The sequence below is a fragment of the Microtus oregoni genome, unplaced genomic scaffold (genome assembly GCF_018167655.1).
Source record: "Microtus oregoni isolate MIOR12 unplaced genomic scaffold, Mior012 000008F_ref0000371, whole genome shotgun sequence".
In the NCBI taxonomy this organism is placed as follows: Eukaryota; Metazoa; Chordata; class Mammalia; order Rodentia; family Cricetidae; genus Microtus; species Microtus oregoni.
Window position 1 is genome coordinate 17,438,881 of NW_024543067.1, and position 26,969 is coordinate 17,465,849.

At 42.1% G+C, this 26,969-nt stretch overlaps 1 protein-coding gene across 4 annotated transcripts in view; it reads right to left on the minus strand.

Annotated features, from left to right (window-relative positions):
* The window catches only part of Tmem67 (transmembrane protein 67), a 37,028-nt gene extending 18,643 nt beyond the window's left edge, over positions 1-18,385 (minus strand). For 3 of the 4 annotated variants that reach the window (XR_005974741.1, XM_041657249.1, XM_041657248.1), the window contains exons 1-14: positions 18,143-18,385; positions 16,621-16,709; positions 15,235-15,328; positions 13,899-13,998; positions 12,202-12,271; positions 12,034-12,108; positions 8,781-8,843; positions 6,503-6,657; positions 6,282-6,390; positions 5,471-5,548; positions 4,784-4,849; positions 3,137-3,293; positions 2,215-2,338; positions 1,078-1,183 (exon numbers count right to left, since the gene is read on the minus strand). Coding sequence is in view for 3 of the 4 variants with exons in the window: in XM_041657249.1 (XP_041513183.1) it covers positions 1,078-1,183; positions 2,215-2,338; positions 3,137-3,293; positions 4,784-4,849; positions 5,471-5,548; positions 6,282-6,390; positions 6,503-6,657; positions 8,781-8,843; positions 12,034-12,108; positions 12,202-12,271; positions 13,899-13,998; positions 15,235-15,328; positions 16,621-16,709; positions 18,143-18,377 (1,521 nt within the window). In the remaining variant the exon portion in view is untranslated. Of the gene's footprint in view, positions 1-1,077; positions 1,184-2,214; positions 2,339-3,136; positions 3,294-4,783; positions 4,850-5,470; positions 5,549-6,281; positions 6,391-6,502; positions 6,658-8,780; positions 8,844-12,033; positions 12,109-12,201; positions 12,272-13,898; positions 13,999-15,234; positions 15,329-16,620; positions 16,710-18,142 lie in introns of those variants that run through there. The other variant, XM_041657250.1, reaches the window with a different exon arrangement.
* Between the last annotated feature and the right edge of the window lie 8,584 nt (positions 18,386-26,969).

The window sequence follows — 26,969 nt, forward strand, 5'->3', positions numbered from 1 at the left end:
CAGGATGGAGGCCCTGCTGCATAGTCAGGAGGTTCCAGGATGGAGGCCCTGCTGCACAGTCAGGAGGTTCCAGGATGGAGGCCCTGCTGCACAGTCAGGAGGCTCCAGGATGGAGGCCCTGCTGCATAGTCAGGAGGTTCCAGGATGGAGGCCCTGCTGTATAGTCAGGAGGTTCCAGGATGGAGGCCCTGCTGTACAGTCAGGAGGTTCCAGGATGGAGGCCCTGCTGCACAGTCAGGAGGTTCCAGGATGGAGGCCCTGCTGCACAGTCAGGAGGCTCCAGGATGGAGGCCCTGCTGCACAGTCAGGAGGCTCCAGGATGGAGGCCCTGCTGTACAGTCAGGAGGTTCCAGGATGGAGGCCCTGCTGCTGGCTCCTGCCGGGCACTCTCACCGCTGTGTAACCAGCTGCGCTGCTCCTTTCTTTCTTATGCTTTGGTTTCTCCACACTTGGTTTGCAAATTGTGGACAAGAATAATACTTAAAGAAAGGAATGCCTGCATTAGAATGAGAGGCTCTAGGAGGTTTAAGGCCAGGCAGCCTTTTCTCTTGTTATTTAGCATCCGGTAATGAACCCACGTAGATCTACTATTTCTGAGTACCTGGTTTAACCAGGTAAGGAAACGAAAAGTCAGAAAAGACAGATCCAGGAGCTGTGTGTCTCCGCGTACTTAGCCACTGACAATCCTCACCCACTCTTGGGGCTGGAAGGATGGGTCAGTGATCAGGAGTCCAGACTGGTCTTACACAGGACCTGAGCTGAGTTCAGTTCCCAGTTCCCAGTGTGTGAGCCATCCTTAGTTCCAGCTCAACTGCAGCTCAGTTCCAGGGGATCTGATGGCTCTGTCCTCCTTGGGAGCTCACAGGTACATAGCTGCTCCATCCCACTACACAATACACATGATTAAAAACAATAATTTCATTCTTCCCTGCCTTTTAATACTCAGGCTCCATAAGAGCTCAGTTTCTTCTATTAGCCACTCTTGATTAAGATTTGAATATATAGAGATTTGGATAGGCGATGTCAGCATGGTATCAATATGTACAATGATGGGGGCACTGATGATAAAGGACCCACCTTCACAAACTGGCTGTTAGCGTTTCTCATGTCAACGTCACTGTAGGCAATGGTCAGTAAGGGAGTATATATGTTTCCATTCTTTGTGTTGGGTACAAGGCGTATGCTGTTAAAATATACTCAAAATTATAAATATATTTAACCCCTTAAGCATTTATTTATCTTTTTGAATTTTATATAGACTGTCCTTGTATTTTACACTCAGTACAGGCTAAGGAGGCTCACTATAAACTAGGGGCTAAACCGCAGCTCATCTTCACTGCTAAACCCTTCAACACTGATGTGCTCTGCAGGAGAGGAGCTTGAAGCTCTGCTGACGTAGGTACTGACATACAGTGAGATCACTGAAGCACTGTGAGCAATCTTTAAGGACAGCCAGAAGAGCTGCGCTACCTGACACCTACAGACTGGCAGACAAAATGTGCATCTTCAGATAAGGAAGAGGAAGTTTCACTACAACACTTGTTACATCGAGTTTGCTTTAGGCATCGTTTGGCAAGTATAATGTATAAGTATCATATAATTAGTGAGCCCAAAAAGAAAAATGCCAGCATGGCCTAACCAACAAGTCTACCCTAATTAGGTTTGATTTAATTTTTTTAGAAATTCCACACTGGCAGGTCAAGCAGATGCTAGAACACAGTCCACATGAATGTCAGCACGACGTATGAGAAAACTCTCACAGTGCCCAATTCATAAACTGCCACGAGAATCCAAACAAATAGAGGGAAAATGGCAGGCTGCATGGCAGCACTCTAAGCAGGGAGAATGAGATCTGCCATGGAAGGAAACGGGGACGAGGAGGCTGAACTCGCAGTTGGCTCTTGGTTCTTATTCAAGACCTATCTTAGCGACCGGTATTAACTTCCTTCCTCTTCCTCTTCCAACCTACTGCAACTCGTCAGGTACAGAGTGACTTAGAACGTACATCTGGGCAAACTCCTGAGATCCTTCTGGTATCAGTTCCCCCCTTTATCCCTTAACCTCTATTGGTCTATGTCAACCTAGACATATCTAAGAAAACCTAGTGTATCATTTCCGTTCAGGTCTCCTTACTGTTTCAGTCTGGTCATTCCTGGTACACACCTCATGGCATGGTCTCAGACACTCCCAAGTCTTCCCTAGTAATTTGCTTACCTCAGTGATATCTGGGTAGCAATTCGAACTACTCTTGGCTGACTTCCGAGGTCATTTTCTCGTCCACTGACTGCATCCACTAAGAAGATGCGCCGAGTAAGAAGCCACTTGCTGGAGCTGCTGTCTTTATTATAAAAAGGGGAAAAAGGGCATTGGGAAAACTGCTTTCAAATGGCTTAAGATGGCCCTCACAACACTTACTGACAAATCAAGATTAATGCTTAGTATTTATTCTGAGTGAGACGGCCACAAAGAGCTGCTCCCGTCAGAAATTGTCAGTCTTCTCTGCTCCCCGCCTGAGTCACATTTTAAAGCATGGACAGCAACAAAAGAAGTTAGCTTGTCCTCAGGAGGGGAGAACAGTGGGGATAAAGAAGTTAGCTTGTCTCCAGGAGGGGAGAGCAGTGGGGGAAAAGAAGTTAGCTTGTCTCCAGGAGGGGAGAGCAGTGGAGAAAAAGAAGTTAGCTTGTCCCCAGGAGGGGAGAACAGTGGGGAAAGAGTCAGCTTGCAGTTCCAGTCATTTTCCTCAGGACATTCGTTAAGTAAGGGTATGATTCATAAAGTTTCAAAAATGAAATTTGTAAATAGGCCCAAACACAGCAGCCACACTACCCCTTCATCGCGCCTTGGGGCATAGTATATAAACCATATCCTTGGAGGACCCATCACTACCATCACTGGTCTACACCTACCGAGTTCACACTATATTTATCCTAGGAGGACCAGTCACTACCGTCACTTGTTTACACCTACACCTACTGAGTTCACACTATATTTATCCTAGGAGGACCCGTCACTACCATCACTGGTCTACACCTACTGAGTTCACACTATATAAACCATATCCTAGGAACCCGTCACTACCATCACTGGTCTACACCTACTGAGTTCAGCCACGAGAGAACAGAGGAGAAGGTCTTACCTTGGTTCACAAACATCTTATTGTGCTGGAGATTTAGGTTTAACACGGGGACAGCCCACACATAACGGTGCTCGTCTTTGTCTGTGTACTCTAGATAGACATCATAAAATATAGGACTGGGAAAGTCAGCCAGGATTTTAGAGAGAGAGATTTCACACTAGAAAGCAAAATAAAAATAAAAGTGTCATGACTCAGAATTAGAAAGGATATTACCATTAAACATTTTATAATTTTGTGAAGAGTCTTTAAAAACAGTATTTGCATGCACTTCCAGGAGAGTTCCAAAAGGGAATTGGGAATTCTTAAAGGCCCCCCCCCCCAAAAAAAATCCACTCGGTTAAGAACTGTTTTTAGTCTACAACACGAGGAGAAGATCAGCTTTGTCTTTGAACACTAAGTGCACATCAAAGAAGAGGCCTGACAACTGCTGCTGTCCCACACGTCCTACAGGACGAAGGACAATTCTTTCTCCTGACGTACAATGACACATACGACTGACCGGCTCCCCTCAGGAAGGCTAAGCGCATCCCTCACTGTTCCCTATGGTCTGTGCTCATCCGTACGCTCATCCCTTTACGCTCATTTGTACCAGTCCCTCGCCATCTACACGCCAGGCCATCCTGTCTTCCCAACATTGCGAATGTGGGTTCTGCATTAATTCCCTTCTGGCCATGCTCCGTCCAGCTTAGGTTACAGAATAACTTGAGCATCACTGCCTCTCCATTCTTCCCGTGTTTCCCTGGGAACTGGTATCTACACACCCCCACCCCCACACACATATATACACATATCTACAATATCACTTGGACATTCTCTGTCTACATAGGTATTTGTTTACTGAACTGTGTGAACTTCTGATCCTTGTTTAGGACTGAACGGCTCAGCATCAGACTCCTACTAGCTGTCGACTCTCCCTGCTCACTGTGGTCCATGTTGTTATAAAAGGATGATGACATAACACCTTATAAGTCACTTCTTAGCATAAAATAAACTCAGGTTTATAGTAGAAAATTTGGAAAATATAAGAAATAAAACAAAAATCATCTCTCGCACAACTGCCCAAACTGATCAATAAAACTGTCTGTCTTCTCCCAATTGGTCACCCATGCTGGCCGTGTTCACTGTGGTTTTGTTCTACATGTGCACACCCACAAGCTAAGAAACATTTCTATGTGCTACTGAGACCTGTCAAACAGCAATGGCTCACAATGCTCCTCCGTGCCACACTGCAATGTCAAGGTAAAGAAAGTCATACCAGGAAGGAGGACGAAGTGTGGAGAGAGAGAGAGATATCAAAAGGAAGGGAAGGAAGCATTGATATGCTGTTGGGAGGTAAAGTGAACAGGAAATGACAGTGGTCACTAACTTCATTATACAGTGTTCAGGATAGCAATATAAGCTACTCCAACATAAGCCTAGATGCAGATAAACAACTGACTATGGAAATCTGATATTATAGATACTTAAAACTGTAGACAACAATATATCTTCGTCTTGATGATTAACATGTCTTGTGCCTAGATAATACAAGATTTATTAAGTAATGAAACTGTTCATTACCATTAAATGAATTTCCAATAAAAAATATTCAGTCACTAGAGATCAAAGTGAAACTAGAGACTGTATAACTAAGACAGAGACACTCACGTTTTGCTGGTAGGTTGTTCCGAAAGAATAAGCTGCATCCAGTCTTGTCTCTGTGTTTGGACAAAGCTTCAGCAGAAGAATACAACTCATGAGCATCTCTCGCAAATGATTTCTTTGCTCCCATATGAACATATGTTCTATTTTCTACTAATTTAATATGTGAAGGCCATAAAAAGTTAAGAGAGGCTGGGCAGTGGTGGCACATGCCTTTAATCCCAGCACTTGTGAAGCAGAGGCAGGTGGATCTCTGTGAGTTCAAGGCCAGCCTGGTCTACAGAGTGAGCCAGGACAGCCAGAGCTACACAGAGAAACCCTGTCTTGAAAAACAAAAGAAAACAAAAAGTTAAAGGACTTTTTTTTTTGTTATAAATTAAAGTTATAACTTGAAAAGCAGTTTTAAGAAAGTCCAACTTGGTGCTGGCAAGATGGCTCAGCAGGTAAAGGCACTCCCCACCAGGCTTCAGCCCCAGTAGATGCCACCACGGTGGAAGGAAGGAAATTGATTCCCACAGCCTTTCTGGTGATCATGAACACACACACACACACACAATGGAATTTAAAAATTCTGATTTAACATGCACACCCTGTAACAGATTCTCTTCCAAAAACACTCTAGTCTATTCCTTTTGTCCTTGCCTCAGACAAAAATGAAGTATACAGTATTGTTTTAGCTAGAATCACACTTACCTGTAAAACACCACCTTCTAAACTTTGCCATTTGATAAAATTTCCTCTTATGTCATAGGAAGCAGCAACAAACTTCAGCTTGATGTTTTGGTTAAAGAAAACGATAGTAAAAGAATGTCAAATACTTTATGAAGAGTATTTTTATTACTATCTTTTCAATGTTAACACTATTTTTGCTGAAAAAATAAATTCAACGAAATTTATTTGAACGTGAATTACTCCCACTGTCGGTACATTTAAGCACACCGTAAGGCAGGACTGGTATTTTGCAGAGGTTACTTCAGAACTGAGGAGAACAGCATGCAGGTGCCTTCCTCTCACACCTGTTACCTGAGTGGAGTGTGGAGGGAGGGTACAGTGTATCACACCTGTTACCTGAGTGGAGTGTGGAGGGAGGGTACAGTGTATCACACCTGTTACCTGAGTGGAGTGTGGAGGGAGGGTACAGTGTATCATTCTGGAAAGTTCAACACCTGGAGGTGGGAATTAGGAGCTGTGTGTGGGGCAGTTCTGCCGCTGTCTTAAGTGAGGGCACGAGTCTGCATTTGGTGATGACACCACACTTCTCGGCCCTCCAAGTGCCGCCAGTCCACAGAATGCAGACATCACGTCAGACAGCCCAGCTCCACACTGCCGTGTCCACAGCAGCTGGTATCTATACAGCTAATCTGTAACTGTCTCTTCTGAAGGCAGGGCCTTGTGCATGTCAACTAAGCATATCACCCCCGAGCTGCACCCCCCTTCAGTCACTTCTTATCTCAAGCCAGCAGCTCCCATGCAGCTCCTCCTCTAGAGATGTGGAGACCCGTACCTGGTGTTGTCCTTTAAAACTGAAGTTTGTAGGAAGAGGGGTGGTACTGAGAACTTGCGGGGCCAATCCTGGCTGGTCTCCATAGAACAACCAAGGAAGGTTCTGCCTCCTGTGAACAGTCAGACTAGTCTTAATGAAAAGAAGTAGTGATTTACTAACATCTGTGAAAACATCTGCACTGAGTTCATCTCAGAGTGCTTCAACAACCGAAATCGCCTTACCAGAATGGGACAGAATGAATGCTGCTCAGTCCTGCAGTGCTTTCAAAGATGTAATGGAACAGGCGGCACGCATCAAAGGTGGTAGAGTCATAGGAGTTCATGTTCATCACACATATATTTCCAAGAGCCTGGCAAGATGTCAGGTTAGCATGAACCTGCAGAAGGAAGGGGGCAACAGTAGAGACATCAGGTTAGCATGAACCTGCAGAAGGAAGGGGGCAACAGTAGAGACATCAGGTTAGCATGAACCTGCAGAAGGAAGGGGGCAACAGTAGAGACATCAGGTTAGCATGAACCTGCAGAAGGGAGGGAACAACAGCAGCAGGGCAAACAAAAGGTGACAGGAAAGTTATGTGGACAATTGGGTGGACAATGAACTTTTCATCACTTTTACTCGTGTGTCTGTGGATTTGCCTGTATGGGTGTCTGCACCACGTGCATGTCTCATGCCATCAGAGACCGGAAGATGGCTTGGGTTTTCCTGGGGCTGGTGCTATAGACGGTCGTGAGCCACGATGCGGGTGCCTGGAACTGAACCTGAGTCCTTTGCAGGAGCAGCAAGTGCTGCTAATTGCTGAGCCATATTCCCAGCCCAAGAAAATAAATTCTTAATACATGAAGATGAATAATAATAATAATAATTTAATTATAAATTTTGGGCAAAATATTAGCACGAGTACCTGAAAGAAGTGAAAATACAGAGAATATTTAAAATAAAACCATTAAACAGAATAGTTTTAAGGAATACCATGGTTTATTCCACTTTGATTTATTCCACTTTGCTTGAGTAATTTATTTTTATGAACAACAAAATCAAATTATTAGCTGAGTTTAATCTCTCAGCTTCCTTTCTCAGTACCCAGGAGGCAGAGACAGGTGGATCTCTGTCAGTTTGGGCCAGTCTGGTTTGCATAATGAGTTTCACACCAGTCAAGGCTTCATAATGAGATCCTGTCTTAACAACTACTACAACAAAACAATTAAAAAAAAAACAAAAACCAAGCAAACAAACCCTAAAATCCCGAGCACAGACACACAGTTACTAAAATCCCGAGCGCGCGCACACACACACACACACACACACACACACACAGTTACTAAAATCCCGAGCACACACACACACAGTTACTAAAATCCTGAGCACACACACAGACACTCAGTCACTAAAATCCCGAGCGCGCGCACACGCGCGCGTACACACACACACACACACACACACACAGTTACTAAAATCCCGAGCACATACACAGACACTCAGTTACTAAAATCCCGAGCACACACACACACACACACACACACACACACACACACTTACTAAAATCCCAAGCACACACACACACACAGTTACTAAAATCCTGAGCACACACACACTCAGTCACTAAAATCCCGAGCACACACAGACACACACAGACACACAGTTAATCCCGAGCACACACAGACACACACAGTTCCTAAAATCCCGAGCACACACACACACACACACACACACAGTTACTAAAATCCTGAGCACACACAGTCACACAGTTACTAAAATCCCGAGCACACACACACACACACACAGTTACTTTCTCTGTTCTCTATTCTGACTTATTGCCTTCATACACTATTAACAACCTGGCATTTATTTAGACCAAGTGTAAGGAGGGATGATAAGTACATTTTGATTACTTACAATTACAGGAGGGAGGTTTTTCCTGTCTTCTGAATATGGAAGCTGAGAACAGGCCTAGCACATACCGTATCACCGTGAGACTCTGCGTAAGTGACATTCAGTTTCTCTAGACACCAAACCACAACTGTGGTGGTCTGAATAAGAATCATCCTCACAGATTCATATGTTTGACCACTTGGGCCCAGTGGGTAGAACTGCTTGGGCAGGGTTAGGAGGAGGTGTGGGTGCCTTGAGGTTTCAAAATACTCCTTGATATTCCCCAAGTGTTCCCTCTCCTTCTCCTATTGCAGATTAGGTTGTGAGTTCTCTGTTGTCCCTGCCACCACAGCTGTTCTGCAGTCAGGGACACTGACCTTCTAAACTGTGAGCCCAGCAATTGGGGACTCTCACCCTCTGAACTGTGAGCTCTCTTCTATAGGCTGCCTTGTCCTGGTGGTTGTCACAGCAACTGAACAGTGACTAAGAAACCACCAAATAACCCTGGGGACACCATATGTGTGAACTGCACAATAGTCTACAGACTCTACTTCAACCCAACAGAAAGACTTCATTCTTTTCAGAGCATATGACTAAAGAGATGATCCACTCAGAGAACTTTAAACTCACCCAGCATGCATCTGCTGCCGCCTGCAAGTGCCTGGCAAACCATTCTGAGTTTAATGACATACCCTATAAACAGAAAGATGAAGACAGGTTTAAATTCAAAGGAAGATTCCTTAATCCTATGTCTTAGGAAGACATTAATACATATATTAACTGAGAAACGAACAACGCTATTTTCTTACTGTTATTATAAAAATAGTCTACTGGAATTTTTAGAAAAGCTGATGAGTGCCTTCTAGAACTGAAGCTGTGTGACCAAACAATGACACCGAGACAAAGCATGACAGAATGTGTACACACTCCTAAAACACCGAGACAAAGGATGACAGAATGTGTACACACTCCTAAAACACCGAGACAAGGGATGACAGAATGTGTACACACTCCTGAAACACCGAGACAAAGCATGACAGAATGTGTACACACTCCTGAAACACCAAGACAAGGGATGACAGAATGTGTACACACTCCTGAAACACCAAGACAAGGGATGACAGAATGTGTACACACTCCTAAAACACCGAGACAAAGGATGATAGAATGTGTACACACTCCTGAAACACCAAGACAAAGGATGACAGAATGTGTACACACTCCTAAAACACCGAGACAAGGGATGACAGAATGTGTACACACTCCTAAAACACCGAGACAAAGGATGACAGAATGTGTACACACTCCTAAAACACCGAGACAAAGGATGACAGAATGTGTACAAACTCCTGAAACACAGAGACAAAGGAATGACAGAATGTGTACACACTCCTAAAACACCGAGACAAAGGATGACAGAATGTGTACACACTCCTAAAACACTGAGACAAGGGATGACAGAATGTGTACACACTCCTGAAACACTGAGACAAGGGATGACAGAATGTGTACACACTCCTGAAACACTGAGACAAGGGATGACAGAATGTGTACACACTCCTAAAACACCGAGACAAAGGATGACAGAATGTGTACACACTCCTAAAACACAGAGACAAGGGATGACAGAATGTGTACACACTCCTGAAACACCGAGACAAAGGATGACAGAATGTGTACACACTCCTGAAACACTGAGACAAAGGATGACAGAATGTGTACACACTCCTAAAACACCGAGACAAGGGATGACAGAATGTGTACACACTCCTAAAACACCGAGACAAAGGATGACAGAATGTGTACACACTCCTAAAACACCGAGACAAGGGATGACAGAATGTGTACACACTCCTAAAACACCGAGACAAAGGATGACAGAATGTGTACACACTCCTGAAACACTGAGACAAGAGATGACACAATGTGTACACACTCCTGAAACACTGAGACAAGAGATGACAGATTATGTACACACTCCTAAAACACTGATGCTAATTTTACTAATGCAAAACAAAGTGGCAAAAAGGAAAATGATAGCGCCTAAGTATCGGATGGCCAATAAGTGTTGATTTAGGATTATTTTAAGTGTATCAAATTGATGAGCACTAAGGAATGAGAACCATTGCTACACAATGGGAAAGTTGGAATCTACAGAGTAAGATCTGACATCTCCTAAACGGTGTTTTGTAAACAACAAAGGACATCAGAATAACCTCTGGAATGTCCTAAAACCAAAGGTACCTGATTTAACCAAAGGCAACCAGAACCACCAGGAGACCAGGGCATTTTTGCTGCTGTTGTTATTTTATTCAGACTGGTTTCATGAAGCCCAGACTGGTCTCAAACTCGCTAGCTGTACAGTCAACTGTGACCTTGAACTCCTGATCTCTCTGCCACCACTTTCAAGTGCCAGGACCACAGAAGCGCCTCATCCATCCCATTTCGTAACTCAATCCTGAGAAGGACAGGTATAAAGCTCAGGTCGAAAGCTCAGACTCTGAGGACACAAAGTGAGTTACAGATTAACAGAGGAGCTCCAACCAAACCACCTAGAACGTCTCACAACCACCAGATCCATCAAAACACAACTGGGAGGCACTGTGGGAGCCCTTCAAAAGGCAAAAGAAGAAATGCCTTGAATAAGGTTGAAGAACACACACACATGCACAGTGACACACACACATCCACACATGCGCAATGTTCTTTATGATAAACAGTGCCCATGAACAAACGTGGAAGGCTGCTAAAGGAGAAATCACAAAGGGAGATTAGCTAGTATGCTAAAAATTCTCCCCACACCTCTATAGCCACACCACTCTGACTGTGTCTCATCTCAGAAGCTAAGCAGGGCTGGGCCGAGACAGTTCTTAGATGGGGGTTCTCCTCAAAACAGCAGTCTTCAACTGCTGAGTGTAAGGTGCTCATGGCAACCTCATGGCAGGCGTTTATAATGAACAATATCAGCAGCGATGGGACAGGCAGACAGACACCGCATGCGCTTTGACATGATGGGACAGGCAGACAGACACCGTACGCACTCTGACATGACGGGACAGGCAGACAGACATCGTACGCGCTCTGACATGACGGGACAGGCAGACAGACATCGTACGCGCTCTGACATGACGGGACAGGCAGACAGAAACTGTATGTGCTCTGACATGACGGGACAGGCAGACAGACATCGTACGCGCTCTGACATGACAGGACAGGCAGACAGACACCATGTGTGACAGACGTAAAGTACTGAGATGAGCACACCATTTTCTCTTTAACGGCTTTCTAGCAAGCATACATTGACTATGACAAGATAGACAGATGCAGGCTGAGTTACCCCACAGACGGTAAGCCCTGGGATCTGAACTGTCAAGTCCATGAGGGACAGGGAGAGACTGAGGACTGTCTCACGCTAGAAAACGAAAGAGGGCATAACTGCTAAAGCCTGGCATTTCAGGAAAAAAGACATCGTTGTGACTTTTTAGAAATATTATTTTCTTTGCTTTCCCTCCAAGACAGGGTTTCTCTGTGTAGTCCTGGCTGTCTGGAACTCACTGTGTAGACCAGGCTGGCCTCAAACTCACAGAGATCCTCCTGCCTCTGCCTTCTAAGTGCTAGGATTAAAGGTGTGCACCACCACCTCCTGGCAATTTCAGTTTTAATTGTGTAAAAGGTATATGCATGTATATTAAAGGGACGAGCTAAGGTACAGCAGGAGGGACACTTTCAGAACACAGCGCCGAGCTGTCAGATCCTGTCTTAGCTGTTTGCATTTTAAAGGGGTTTACACATAAAACTTTCTCAGTGTGTCTGAAATTAAGCAAAGGGAGAAATGCAGGACAACCTTTCTCAAACAAGCAAAAAAAGAATCAAAAATACTCACAAGCTCTCCATAGCGTGCCGTGGAAATTACACGCTGATGGAAATTCACTGTTTTGCTGAAACACAGCCCACCTGTCTTCACAAATTAATCAGAGAAAAGTGTCAAATTACATAAAGGTATTATCTATTGAATTAAAAATATGTATTTCACCCTCTCGATTGTCTTTACCAAAATGTGAGGTTCTGAGCATGTACAAGACTTGCTGGTATTCACAAATGTTGGTTCACAGCGGACACACCTGGTAAAGATAATAAAAATCATTTTTAAAGTGTTAACGAATGACACTGAGCCTAATTTAACTCAGAAATCTTCCCTAAATGGTACATTAGAACACAGTAAGTCAACCAAGTGATTAATTACATAAGCCTTGAAAGGGTTTTACGTCATTATTATAAGGCAAAGTATAAGTGAAATCGGCTAATCATACAGGACCATTCTCTTAACTACATACATGAAAATATATAGCATGAGTAACACTAAACAGTAAATATTATAAAATCATGGACTATCAACATGGAGCCCAACAAACTCATATCAATTGTCCTAAATCAATTTGCACAAGTACATCTTTTCAGTGAATTGAGAACACAAGCATGTGTAGCCTTTTGCCAAATCTGCAAGAACACGTTTAGTTGATCACCTCTGTTATTAAGGAAAAAGATGGAGAGGTGGTCTGGACTAGTGGGGATCAACATGGACATCAGTTATCTCTGAGATAGACAGGTTGAGATGCTACAGCACACCATGTAACTCAGACAGGCTGGGGAAGCATCAGAGGGAAAACTTATAAATCAGCCAGGAGCAGATTCTGGAAGTTTTAGCTCGACTCAGTCCGAGAGAGGAAATACTGTGCTGCTAAGTTTCACAGGGAAATGTGTTATTTTCATTAATAAACTCAGAAAGGGAAGAGAAAAGCAGTGCAAACAGGCAAGTGATCAACGTACACTTGCAGAGACACTGAAAATGCGGGGCTCGGTAGGATCTGTTTACACCAGAGACATGTGTGAAGAAGGGGGGGTAGTTATGAATTTATGAGTGGGTATTGAATGCATACATGAAAAGGGAGCAGAAGCAATATAAAATTGGGCTACCAATCAGTGCACTTGTGTTAGGACAACATTTATTAATGTGCCCTTGTGTTGGTTTGAATGAGAATGGCCCCCATAGGCTCATATATTTGAATGCTCAGTCGTCAGGGAGTGGAACTGTCTGGGAAGGATTAGAGGTGTGGCCCTGTTGGAGAAGGTGTGTCACTGGGGTAAAGTTTCAAAATCCCATGCCAGGCCCAGTATCGTTCTTTGCCTGCTGCCTGAAGATTTGGATATAAAGCTCCCAGCTCTTACCTAGTGCCATGCCTGTCTTCCCCCACTGTGAAGAACATGGGCTAAGCCTCTAAAACTGCAAGTAAGCCCCCAATTACGTGCTTTCTTTTATGAGTACTATCACAGAAAAAAAAATGTACGTAAGCTACCTTGTATGTGACATTGTAATATAAAATGGTTTCCGAATCATACACTCTATATACTATTCTATAGCTTATGTACAACTTGCATAATAATGAACAAAGATAGCTGCCTTTTGCTAAGCAATTACTACAACACTATGTTAAGACCTTTGCATGTTTATTTTGAGGCAGGACAGCTTATGAAACCTATGAAGGGAAGAATACATTTCCATTCTAAACACAAGGGATTGTGACTACCTTATGTCAAATAGGAGAAGGCTAATAGAAGACTTGAACACACTTTTTCATGGATTCTGGGACTCAGCTCCTTTACTGTTTACACATATTCTCTCTTGGGAAATACTGAGGGACATAAAAATAGGGTGATATTAATGAAGCTAGCTGTTAGTATACCACTGACCTGGTTCCTAAAGCATTGGCTTTTGTGAACGAGTTTTCATTTCCATCACAGAGTTCGCAAGTGGCTTGGGATAACAGAGATCCATTAACATTTCTTTCCACTGAGCAAGACACAAGCAAAACAGTGAATGCTGAACTATATACTCTGAAATACGTATGTAAGTACAATTATAACAATTCTCAAGGCAGCATCATTTGGTTAAAGGGCATGTCAACAACCTATATAATGAAGTATATAAGAAAAATCTTTTCCTCCCAACTGAAAACATATAGAAACAAGTTTTATAAGTGATTATAACAGTAAATCAGCATTCTACTAAATAAAATTTTTTAATGTCTTTCCTGTCATACTGGGACGAGGAAACATATTATCTTCATAGATTGCTGGCCAGTTTCCACAAATGGGAGGGCTTTTAATAACCTCCAAACTCAAACACCCCAGCCAGCACTAACCTTCATTTGTAGACACAGAACTACAGAAGCACCTGCACCGAAACATACTGGGTTATATGGTATTTGATAGAGCCGAATCAAAACGTCTAAAATAGCAGAATGGTGATATACCTATGGTTAACTTTTTTCAAGGTACAACAAATTTAACCTATGAATTTTGTGGGTCTTAACTATTTTAAAAATTATAAACCACAGGCAAGACGGCACATGCCTATCATGCCAGCACTTGGGAAGTGAAGGCCGGGGCATCAGGAATTCAGGACATCTCTGACTACACAGTGAGTCTGCCAGCCTGGTGTAGCACAATTAATAAAAACTCAGAGACAGAAATTGGGGTTCAACCTGAAGGTCAGAAAAGCAAAACAGCCAGCCACTGGCTCTAACTCTACCTCAGTCTGAAATGGCGATCCTGCCTCCAGGAATCTCAGAATGAGACTGTGACTGAGAGCTGTCTCCTTCCTCCCATTTTATAATCCTCTCTAGGGCTGGGATTAACGGTGTGCACCACTACCGCCTTTCACTTAGATAAGTGGATCTCCCACCTCCTCTCCAGTTCTCCCCCTCCATCCCACTGTCCCTCCCTCCCTCACTCCCTTTTTCCCTCTCTCCCTCCCTCCTCCCTTCCCTCCTTCCCTCTCTCTTTGCTCTTCTTCTGGAAAGGCAGCTTCTGGCTCTCTCTTTTTTCCCCCTCCTCCCCTTCTCTTTCCCTTTCCCTTCCATAATCCACTAAATAAACTCTATACCCAAACTCTCTCTGCATGGTATATCTGTATGTCTGACTCCCACAGAGACCTCAGGTAACCCTCCGCCACACTCATGGGACCAGTTCCCCACTACTGCTTTATAAATGGTAGCAACCATTATTTTATAAATACTGTTCTTACCTAATATATGACCAGTGGGACAGTGGCATTTTCCTTCAGCTGTTAAGCTACCAGGGCAAGAAATACAGTCCCAGCCATCTTTGGTAACACCTTTCTACAGTTTAAAAAAAAAAAAATAAGAGATTTTCTTCTTAATTGACAATTCAAAATTAACTGTAAGCTTTGCATTCACAAATATAAAACACAACAACACTCAAGAGAATTTAATAAAAAAATCTAGTTATCAGTTTACTCTTATTATCTTATTGCCTGTTCTACAATAACCTGTTTAAATATCCAAGTTTATAGGATTTTAAAATTTGTTCTGATTCTAAGCGGGTTTATGTCCTATGAATTATACAGTTATTAATTTGATTTAAGAGAATTCACTGGAATACTGATCTAGTGAGGTGAACTGGCAGAGGTTTAATAGAGTTTGACATTGTGAGGACACCTTCTCATGTCACATGGTTTAGGGCAAACCTGAAATGACAGTCATGGAAATACAGTTAGGGCCAAACTCAGCAGAGACCAATGTTAAAAACAACAACAAACAGACACAAACTAGGCTTTGTTGAAAAGACTGGACTTATTAGTAAATGCTTCTACGTAAGGCCCGCCGTGCAACACAAAAACCTACAATAGCTTTAATAATATCTCTGGAAAATAAACTTGCCCCCGAAACTATGTTCTGTCCACAGCTCTCATCATCAGCTGTTCAGCTACGACTGGTTCTTCCAGAACATGAACGAAATATAAACATGGCAACCAGAACTACAGGATGCATAGTTCAGAGAATAACAGATTCTCAGATTAACAGAATAGGAAACATGCCACAAAACTCATAAAACTCAGAGCAAACTGACTGAAAGGGAAATTAGATTTCTATCCACTGAAAATTAGCCTATGTAGCAACTACTAATCGATTACATTTCCTTAAACCTGTATGGAATGAAGAGACTAATAAACTGTAGCAAATTTTTATTGATGCAATGGGCATTGGATAAACGCATTGCACTTTACAGGGCGCTATGAGTATCGATCATCGTGTGAGACCACTGACCCCGTAGGTCCACCTGTCTCATACAGTATCTGCCCTGGGATGTTTTACACATGTAATGCGCACCTTCCCTTCCTGATACCTGAGTTACTCTGTGAGGAAAATAGAAACAATTTTCACAGCACCGACTCTAAGATATCTAAATTAAACACTTTCATAACAAAATGGATTTCTGTTTTCCCCCCAAGTTCTCATGCAGTTTTAGTGATCTCTCAAAATGGACAATAATAAAGTTAGCTTAATAACTTTAAAGCTTGTGAAGAAATGGGAAAGATTATATTAAAGTTTGAGAGAGAGACATTCATTACTTTTCCCTCCAAAGTTATTTCAAACTAAGTTCTTCATACCATGTTTTCTGGACACTTTTTACAAATGATGGACGGCCCTCCATTGTTAGAGATCATGTGATATCCTGGCAGACACACACAGGAAGTTCCTGAAAAGACAAGAGCCGATTTCTGTCTTAGTGAATATAATTTCAAGACAGGGAAACCCAACACTTCTTACGATCTGGAAGCTGGGAGTGGTGGTGTACTCTTGGGACCCCAACACCTGGGAGGAAGAGGCAGGAAGATCAGGCAGGAGTTCAAGGTTACCCTCGCCGACATAGGGAGTGGGAGGCCAGCCTGGGCATCGTGTGTGTGTATGCGTGTGTGTGTGTGTGTGTGCGTGTGTGTGTGTGCGCGTGTGTGTATGTGTGTGTGTATGTGCGTGTGTGTGTGCGTATGTGTGTGTGTGACATTCGCGTGCACATCACTGAACTTTATATACCCTGGCTTCTCGTTTAGTAAAACAGAGAAAGTAACAGTACTGACCTAATAAGGTGAAGACTTAGAAATGTCTGGTCTTATGTTGCTGCTATTTAAACTGTAACTATTACTAAACTATGAAAACTATTTTCTTGTACTAAACCATGTGTGTGTTTAATGAATTTTGCTAATATCTTCTTGAAAATTCCTTTCAGCCAACACATCACTGTGTAGAAAGACAATAAATGCTGCATGGTTCTTACTATGCAACGCTGCTGGATAATCAACTCTAAGGCCTTAAGTAGAAACAACACCTGCAGGAGCCTACATGCAACACACACACCGTCCTTTATAACCACAGAACAAATACAACGTAAACACGTTTTCTCTCACGCTTCCTTTCCTGGACACCCTGATCGGCACTGCTCACTGACTGAAGTGGAATCTAAAGACGACGGAGTTAACCAAACGGAGATGCAAAGCATTTAGAGCTTAGAAAACAGAAAAAGACTTAGTTTGGGTAGCTTCAGTTAGAACTAGACCCATTAATGCAATTTAGGGAAAAAAATTCACCTAAATCTAAAGAGACATCAGGAGCAAACAGTAACAATCAACAATAAATGGGGTAGGTCTTAAGGAAATCTGTAACAGACGCATAGGTGCAGGTTGGGGGCAAACAGACGTACACTTAGCTTCCATGGTACGTCATACGGATGTCACATCTGGGCTTCAATTTCCTTATGTGCACAGCGCACAGAATCTGATCATAGTTTAGGTAGCCTCCAGCTCTCAATCTTTTGAATTTGGGAGTAGGGTTACAAAAGAAACTCGCGTTTTCTCCCTTTCTTTCCTGCCAGGGTACTTTCCTCGTCACCCCCGGTTACACCTTCACTATTTCTACTCTGCTCTTTTTGGGCGGCTTTCCGGGTACTATTCTGAGGATTCCCTGGGAGGGACTGACCCCTGGAAATGAGCTCCTGGTTCAGAAGGGGTCCGGGGTTCCCGATCTCATTCCGGGGCCAGTCCCAGGAACCCTTTCCTTAGGCGTGGCGGCTGTGAGTGTTCGGAACTCTCTAAGTGTGTCACTTAGGTCAGGGTCCTCCACCCCAAAGCGCCTCACCTAGGGCGTCCCGCCTCTGGTTGGCGCCACAGGGCTCGCAGGAGAGCGCAGAGATGTCGAAGTACTGATGGAGGCCGCACGACTCAGGCCGCCGGAAAGGGAAGGAGAAGATCTGGGCCCACGAGACTTCGCCGAGGACCAAGAGAAGGAACGCGGCGCCGGCCTTGACTGGAGAGCCAGGTTTGGCCGCCATGGCCACCGCAGGCCCGGCACGCATCACCATGGCACCCGCCATCCGCAGGCGCCGGCTCCCAGCAGCCTCTGCGAGGACGCTAGCGCGTCCGCTGAGCTGATTGGACGACCGGGCCCCGCCTGGTTGCTAGGTTACCACGCAAGCGCGCGGAAGGAGGGATCGGGCACAAACTGAAGTGGAGGCGGCTATTTCGAATGTATTTAATTAATGCATGTATTAATTAAACATAATAACAATGTAAACTGCATTTAAAATGTATTATGGGGCACAGTTAATTTGGGCTGTTAGGAAAAAAATACGACAGCGACAGAAAATACCTGGTTACAACACTTAAAAGTAAGTATTGTTTCATGAAGTTGGCAATGACACACACAGACACACACACACACAAGAATTTATTCAGGCAATATACTTTTAACAATAGAGGAGATATGGCACGTATTTTTAAAATCTCACTGAGGTAGTGGTTTTTTTCAGGGCATGGTCTTGATGTTGAGCAAAATCCTTATTGATTTCCTATGCGGCACGAGAATATCGCTATGACAAAGGACTGGAGAAAATCCTTGCCGACTAAATCTTGGTTTTGTACTTTTCCTGTTTTGTACACAGAGGACCATTCATGTAAAGCTCATCTTAGTTGTTCTGAAAATCAAATTTAGGCATACTTGTGTCTTTCAAAGTAAACACCCTTGTGGACTGATAGTTCAAAGATATTTTGGAATTACATTTACAGCTCATTTTTGGGTTCCAAGACAAAAATGGTTCTTGATAAATTTTAATTCTATTTTGCTGTACTTTTTGTGTATTTTATCTGTTTATCCTGATCTCCCTAATAAAGTCATCTGGTAAACTTTTTTTTTTTTTTTTTTTTTTTTTAAGCAGTGGAAGCTTTCCTTGCTTTGTGTTTTTCCAGAAAAGGTAAAGTTTTGTAATGAAAATGGTGTCTGACCTGACGGTCAAGGTTCACACCTTTAATCCCAGCGCTCAGGAGGTAGAGGCAGGCAGATCTCTCTGAGTTTGAGGCCTGCCTGGTCTACAGAGGGAGTTCCAGGACAGGCTCCAAAGCCACAGAGAAACCCTGTCTCGAAAAACAAAAACAAGCAAACAGAAGAGGTGTTGTGCCCTTATAAGGAGGGTATTTATATTCTCAATGCCTATGGGAGATGCGTCTAAGGAAGCTAGATAACTTTTAAGTTACCATTGTGTCTTTCTCAAAAGACTAACATGGATCTGGTTTCTAGAATGTATGACAAAAGAGTTGTGTTCTCCTAAGCAGTTCCCCAAAGAGAAAAATCTTTTTAAAAAAGCTTTTGGGTCATTATTTTATTGACCTGGAAATAGCTTATCTGGATACATTTAAAATCACGTGGTCATATAATCTTTCAATCTTTTTTAAGCCACCTGAGCAAGCAGTGCAATTATCTTCGTTTACAAGGTTTAGAGGCATGCCCAACATTACCCAGGAAAGATATAGATGTTGTTCATGAAAGTGTCAGAAACTAGGGGAATGTGACTTAATGACAACTTAGAGAGAAATATATCAGAAAAAGACTGGATTTGGAGAGAATATTGACTGTGGTGTAGGAGCCAAACTATGCTCTCTTTATAATACTAATGTTATTAATATAGTTAATATTAATCTGTTATATCTTTCTGGGAATCATCATCTCTCTATTAAATGTAGACAAGAATGAGAGATTTAAAACAAATTCTCTGCTTGCAATTTGCAGAAACAAACTTTGAATTCTATAAGTTTAATTTCAGGAGTTATTTAACCAAAATGTTGTGCCCCCTAACAACATACATGCTGCAAAGGGGATTAAAATAGAGAAACTAGTCTTTGAAACTAGAAACTGAATGGTCATGTGTTTCCTCAAAGAGTATGAGTTTGAAGAGCAGTAGAAACTCCATTTTGAGAAAAAACTTCATTTTAACCAGGACCTAACTAAGGGGGGTGGTGGTGCATGTAGTCCAGCAAGTCATAAATATTCCCTAGAAACTGTGCCTGCCCTGGTCAAAGTGGCTCACCAGGGTATCCAAACAACAGCTGCTTGCTTCAAATGTAGTTATCTGATTAACCAATGTTTTGAAATTCTTATTTGCTGACAGTTGCTGTTTTGAAATTTCTCTATACTCCAACCAACGAATTCAAAAGTTGTATATTTTACCCAATCCTGAAACATCAAGGCTTGTGCCACCTGCTTGTGGGTTTACCTGTAAAAGCCCCTTACCCTGAAGCCTTGGGGCAATCTACCCCATAGGCTGTGTCAGAGTGTGGGGTCCCAGGCTGAGCCAGCCAATTTGTAATCAACAAACCCCAGTGCGTTTGCATCAGATACGGTTCACGGGTCTTGGGCAAAACAGCTGAAACAAAGCTTTGACAATAGCCAAGTCAGACTGAGATGTTTTTGTTAAATAGCTTTGGGGTGAAAAAACCCAAGAAGACAACCTACAGTTTTAGAAAGGCACAGAGTTGAATGAGAATTTTGTTAAGGTCAGGGAACAAGAACAAAGCAGCCCGATTATTGTTGGCTGATGTGCCTTTCTTGCTAGACACAGGTGCATATGTAGCAGTAATTTCATCAGAATCTTGGCATTCAAATTGGCCTCTTCAGAATATAAATGTTCAGTTTTTAGGGCTCAGAACTTTATCTTGGGTAAAGCAGAACACAAGATGGGTCAAATATATAGGACCAGAATGACAGAGAGGAAAATTAAAGCCATATGTGGCTAACATTGCAAGAATCTGTGGGATGTGATTTGTTACAGCAATCGACTACTCAGGTTAAAATTCCCCCAATCTTAGAAACAAACCATAGATTAATGTATGTTTATGGGAAAAAATTTAGAACGTTTTATAAAGAACAGTTACCAACCAGTCAGGTTGTACAAGAACAGGGCCAACAGCTGCTGATATTTCAAAGGCACCAACAGCTTTACCTTTAAAATGGGTGACAAACAAATCTGTATGGGTTAGACAATGACCTTTAACACTAGAGAAACTGCAGGCTTTAGAACAGCTGATACAGCAACAACTAGATGCTCACCATAATGAGGAGTCAACAAACCCTTGGAATTCTCCTGTATTTATTGTTAAAAAAAAATCTGGAAAATGGAGAATGGTAACAGATCTAAGAGCTGTTAATAAGGTGATTCAGCCAATGGGTTCTCTACAGTCTGGCATTTTTTTGCTTTCTCTATTGTCTAAAGAATAGCCTCTTACAGTTATTGATTTAAAAGATTGTTTCTTTAATATACCTTTGCAAGAAAAAGACAGAAAATTTTGCCTTCACAATGCCTATTTATAATAATTATCAGCCTGCTAGAAGATATCAATGGGAGGTTCTCCCACAGGGAATGTTAAAAAGCCTCACCCTGTGCCAATATTTTGTAAGTCAGCCATTGGAAATGATACATAAACAATTTCCTGAATCTATAGTTTATCATTATATGAATGACATTTTGTTATCTGATTCAAATGTAGATACTTTATAAAAAATGTTGGAAGAAGTGAAGAAAATTTACCTTGTTGGGGATTACAAATTATTTCTGAAAAAATACAGAGAGGAGATTCTATTAATTATTTAGGCTATAAATAGGTTTGCAAAAAATTAGACCCCAAAATGCACAAATTAGAAAAGATTGATTATAGACTCTTTTTAATTTTATTTTTAAAACAATCTTGTTTTACATGCCAGCTGCAATTTCCTCTCCCTCCCTTCCATCTGCTCCCCCTATCTACTCCCCAACCCACCACCATTCACTCCTCAGAGAGAGTGAGGCCTCCCATGGGGAGTCAACAAAATCTGTCCCAACACTTGAGGCAGGGTCAAGGCCCTCCCCCTGTATCTAGGCTGAGCAAGGTGTCTCTCCATAGGGATGGGCTCCAGAGAGACAGTTCATACACTAGGGATAAGAAATGGTTCCACTGCCAGTGGCCCCACAAAATGCCCAAGCCACACAACTGTCACCATATTCAGAGGGCCTAGTTCGGTCTTATGCAGGTTCCCCAGCTGTCAGTCCCACTTGCTCAGGTCAGCTGTTTTTGTGGGTTTCCCCATCATAGTCTTGGCTCCTTTGCTTGTAATATTGCTCCTCCCTCTCTATGACTGGACTCCAGGAGTTCGGGCCAGTGATTAGCTGTGGATCTCTGCATCTGCTTTCATCAGATACTGGATGAAGGTGCTATGATGACAATTAAGGTAGTCATCAACCTGATTATAGGTGAAGGGCATTTTAGGTACACTCTCCACTAGATTTTTAGCTGGGGTCATCCTTGTGGGTTCCTGGGAATTTCCATTGTGCCTGGTTTCTTGCTAACCCCATAATGGCTCCCTCTTTTAAGGTATCACTTACCTTGCTCTCCCTCTCTGTCCTTCACCCAACTCAATCTTTCTGATCTCTCATGTTCTCCTCCCTGCTTCCCTTCTCCCTCACCACTTCCTTACCACCTCCCTGTCCCTCCAGACTGCTACATTACTAAAGAGATCTTGTCTACTTCCCCTTCCCAGGGGAATCCATGAATGACTTTCTTTAGGTTTTCCTTGTTTCCTGTCTTCTCTGGGGTTGTGGACTGTAGGTTTGTTATCTTTTGCTTTATAACTAATATCCACTTATGGGTGAGTACATACCATGTTTGTCTGTGTCTGGGTTACCTCACTCAGGTTGATTTTTTTTCTAGTTCCATCCATTTGCCTGTAAATTCCAAGATGTCATTGTTTTCTACTGCTGAGTACTCCTTGTGTAAATGTACCACATTTTCTTTAATCATCCTTTGGTTGAGGGGCATTGAGGATGTTTCCAGGTCCTGGCAATTATGAATAATACGACTATGAACATAGATGAGCAAATAAATGTCTCTCTTGTATGGGTCTTCATTCTTTGGGCATATGCAAATAGAGCCATATCTATCCCTGTGCACAAAACTCAAGTCAAAGACCTCAATAACAATTCAGACACACTGAATCTCATAGAATAGAAAGTAGCATTGACTGCATTGGCACAGGCGCTTCCTGAATATAACCCCAGCAGCACAGACACTGAGATCGATAATTAATAAATGAGACATCCTGAAACTGAGAATCTTCTGTAAGGCAAAGGACACGGGTAATAAGACAAAATGGCAATCTACAGAATGGGAAAAAAAATCTTCATCAGCTCTACATTGGACAGAGGGCTAGTCTCCAAAATATACAAAGAACTCAAGAAACCAGATATCAAAATATCAAATACTACAATTAAAAATGGGGTAGATATAAATAGAGAATTCTCAACAGAGGAATCTCAAGGAACTGCTCAACATCCTTAGCCATCAAGGAAATGCACCTTATACCAGTCAGAACAGCTAAGATAAAAAACACTGATGGTCACTTATGCTGGAGAGGATGTGGAGTAAGGAGAACACTTTCCCATTACAGAAAGCCTGGACAACAAATGATACAGCTACCCCTCCCAGGATTTAATAATTAACCCAAAGTTTTCTTTTTAGGATTCCCTAAAGATATTGTCGCTCCCAGACAGCAGGAAGTAAATTTAAGAATACAATGCCCACATTTCCAAGAGGTGGGGTGGGTGGTTTTTGGTCATTCAGTGGGTTATGGATATCTGTCAGTGTTTATGGGGATTGTGAAGCACGATTTATAAAAGCTCAGAGAGAGAGACAAATTGGTGTTTAACCTGAAGATCTGAAAAGCAAAACAGCCAGCCACTAGCTCTTACCTTGACCTCAGTCTGAAATGGCAATCCTGCCTCCAGGAATCTCAGAATGAGACTGTTGAGAGCTGTTTCCTCCCATTTTATAATCCTCTCTAGGGCTGGGATTAAAGGCATGTACCCTGGGATTAAAGGCATGTACCACCCAATTTCTATGTCATCTAGTGTGGCTACTGGGATGAAAGGTGTGTGTTACTATAACCTGGTCTGTAGGGCTGACCAGTAGGACTGTTTTACTCTCAGATCTTCAGGCAAACTTTATTTATCAAAATACAATTGAAATTCCACTACAGGATTTGTTATAAGTTGTTATTGATAATGGTCATGAAAAAAGCTAAACAAAGGAAATTAGATTCAAGTTTCTTGTTTTGAAAAGAAAAAAAGGGGGATATAGATATGATAGAATAAAAGGGTAGATTATTGAATCTACCTTTAAAAAGCAACTACTAGTTTTAAATGTTTTACATTGGATTGGATTTTTATATATTGTATACAAATTTTGTATATTGATACAAATTTGAGATTAATTTAGTTAGAACAAACTGTACTATATTTCTACTCTTGCTCAAGGTATTGTACGTATTTAAAAATGTAATGCAAATATCTAGTCCTTGAAAATTATTCTTACCAACTGTTTTGAATAATAAGGAAATGCAAGTTAGTAGTTAATCACCTAATATAATTAAACTTGTAGCCACATTAAGAATGTTTTCAAGGTCAGACAAAGATATATTTAAACAGATACATTATCTTCAAACACTGACTTCATGCAGAAAACACAGAAAGCATACAGCTGATCTCAGCTTCGTTTTGCCTGTGTTTCTTCTTTTTACTGAGCATCGCCACCTGGACCACCAATTGTCCGTGCTTGTTCTAAGGGAACATGCCTTTAGAGTTCTCTAAAGTAGATCTCTCTGAAGTAGATCTCTAGGGATCAACTCCTGGATTTATCTTTTATCATCTATATTATTGTGGTGGTTTGAGAGAGAATGGAAATGTGCCCCATAGGCATGTTGGAGGAAGAGGTCACTGGGGGGTGAGCTTTGAGGTCTCAAGCCACAACCAGTGTAACAGCTCACTTCTGGCAGATAAGGATGCAGAACTCTCAGCTCCTCCAGCACCTTGTCTGCCTGCAAGCCACCATGCTTCCTGCCATATGATAGAAAATCTCTGAACTGCAAACCAGCTCCAATTAAACATTTTCCTTTATAAGAGTTGCTGTGGTCATGACAATTTATTAATTCACAGCAATAAAACCCTAAGACAGTTTACCTTGTGGAGCTGTGTAATTACCTATGTTCCATTTCCATTTATAAAATAAGAAAATTATAGTAGTTACATTTGAACAAAATTCTGAAATTAAATGTCGGAGTCTCACACTGGGGTGACATCTGTCGGGGTCCAGCCTTGATGGGGTTCACACGTTCCAGGGTAGGGGTGTGTGGATTAGAAATATTAGATATGAGGAACAGAGCTTTGAAAGAAAAGGAACGGAGATGCAGAGTAGAACCAGGAGGGCAATCTAGTGATTAATGATTGGCCTGTGTGATTTTCCATATGCTTATATTCTAATCTAAAGAGAAGGCAAAAGATTGCTTTAACATAACACAAAGAACAAACAGAGAAATGACCTCTTCAATACCTGAAATATCAAGCCACTATATCCTGAGTTAAGTATTCTGTTGTTTAGGCAGGACATGCAGTGACCACACCTTAGACCAAGCATCCTGTAGGCAGCCACTCCCTGGGTTAAACCTCCTGTCATCTCCTTGAAGGAGCAGGAATAGGCTTGAATTCTCTGACCTTTGGTAAGGGTGAAATGGATCCACTTCTGCAAGCTATCTTAATGCCCCAAACACCAAGTATTTACACCTTAGGTCAGGATGTCTTGTCTGTAGACATTCCTTAAGTCTTATCTCCTGTCACCAACCTAGAATGAGCAAGAGTTAGCTTAAACTCTCTGAACTTCAGTCAAGATGGAGCAGACCCACTTCTGAGGCTCCCTATAAAAATGAGATAATACAAGGCCTGGAACAACAACAACAACAACAACAACAACAAAAACCTCAAAAAAATGTTAGTAAGCTTTTGAGAGCAGGGTCCTGAACCCACAATTTTGGCAGGGCCAAAGCCAGGATTAAACTATTTGATACTTAATCCAAGAATCATGCTTCTCATGACCTTCTCTGCTTCTGTTTGGATCAACTTGACATCTCAAAGAAGTCAAAGCACTTTTAATACTGTTTTACGTCATCATCTTTCCTCTCAAACCTAAGAGTCAGGTTCTAGTATTATTCCTATTTTGGGATAACAAACAGAAGATGGCCCAGAAGCATCTCTTATTCACTTCTTAGAGTGTCTCTCATTTCTTACTACACATTATTTTGGACATTATTTTACAGTGACCTAAATTAAACTCATTTTCTTCTAAGATTTAAGAGTGTTTCTGTTTTCTTAGTGGGCTTTGAAACCACTCATAACTACATCTTACGGTTATTTTCAAGTAATTCCAGAAAACCAAAAACAAAGCAGGCATCACAGAACATGCTTGTGATTATATTTTTCATTTCTCAACCTTCAGAAGTGATCTATCTACTTTGTTTTAAAATCTCCAGAAGAAAGCAAGTTGATAAAGGTACTTACCAACATTACTGATGTTAGATTAAGCATTATTTATTAAGCCCTTAGCTATTGACCTTGTACTTATGCACACTCTACAGCAGTAAGATGAACATTGCTGTGGCTTTCCCGAGTGTCGAGGAGCCTTTTGGAAGAGCCTCCACCCGTGGAAATGTGGAGCCAAAACAGGAGCCACATTATCCATTGTTATTAAGTTTCCATACCTCACAAGAATGAGATTCTGTTTCCAAAGCCTAATGAATTCTGCAAACCATGTTTTTCAACCTGTGCTGAATTCGTGAC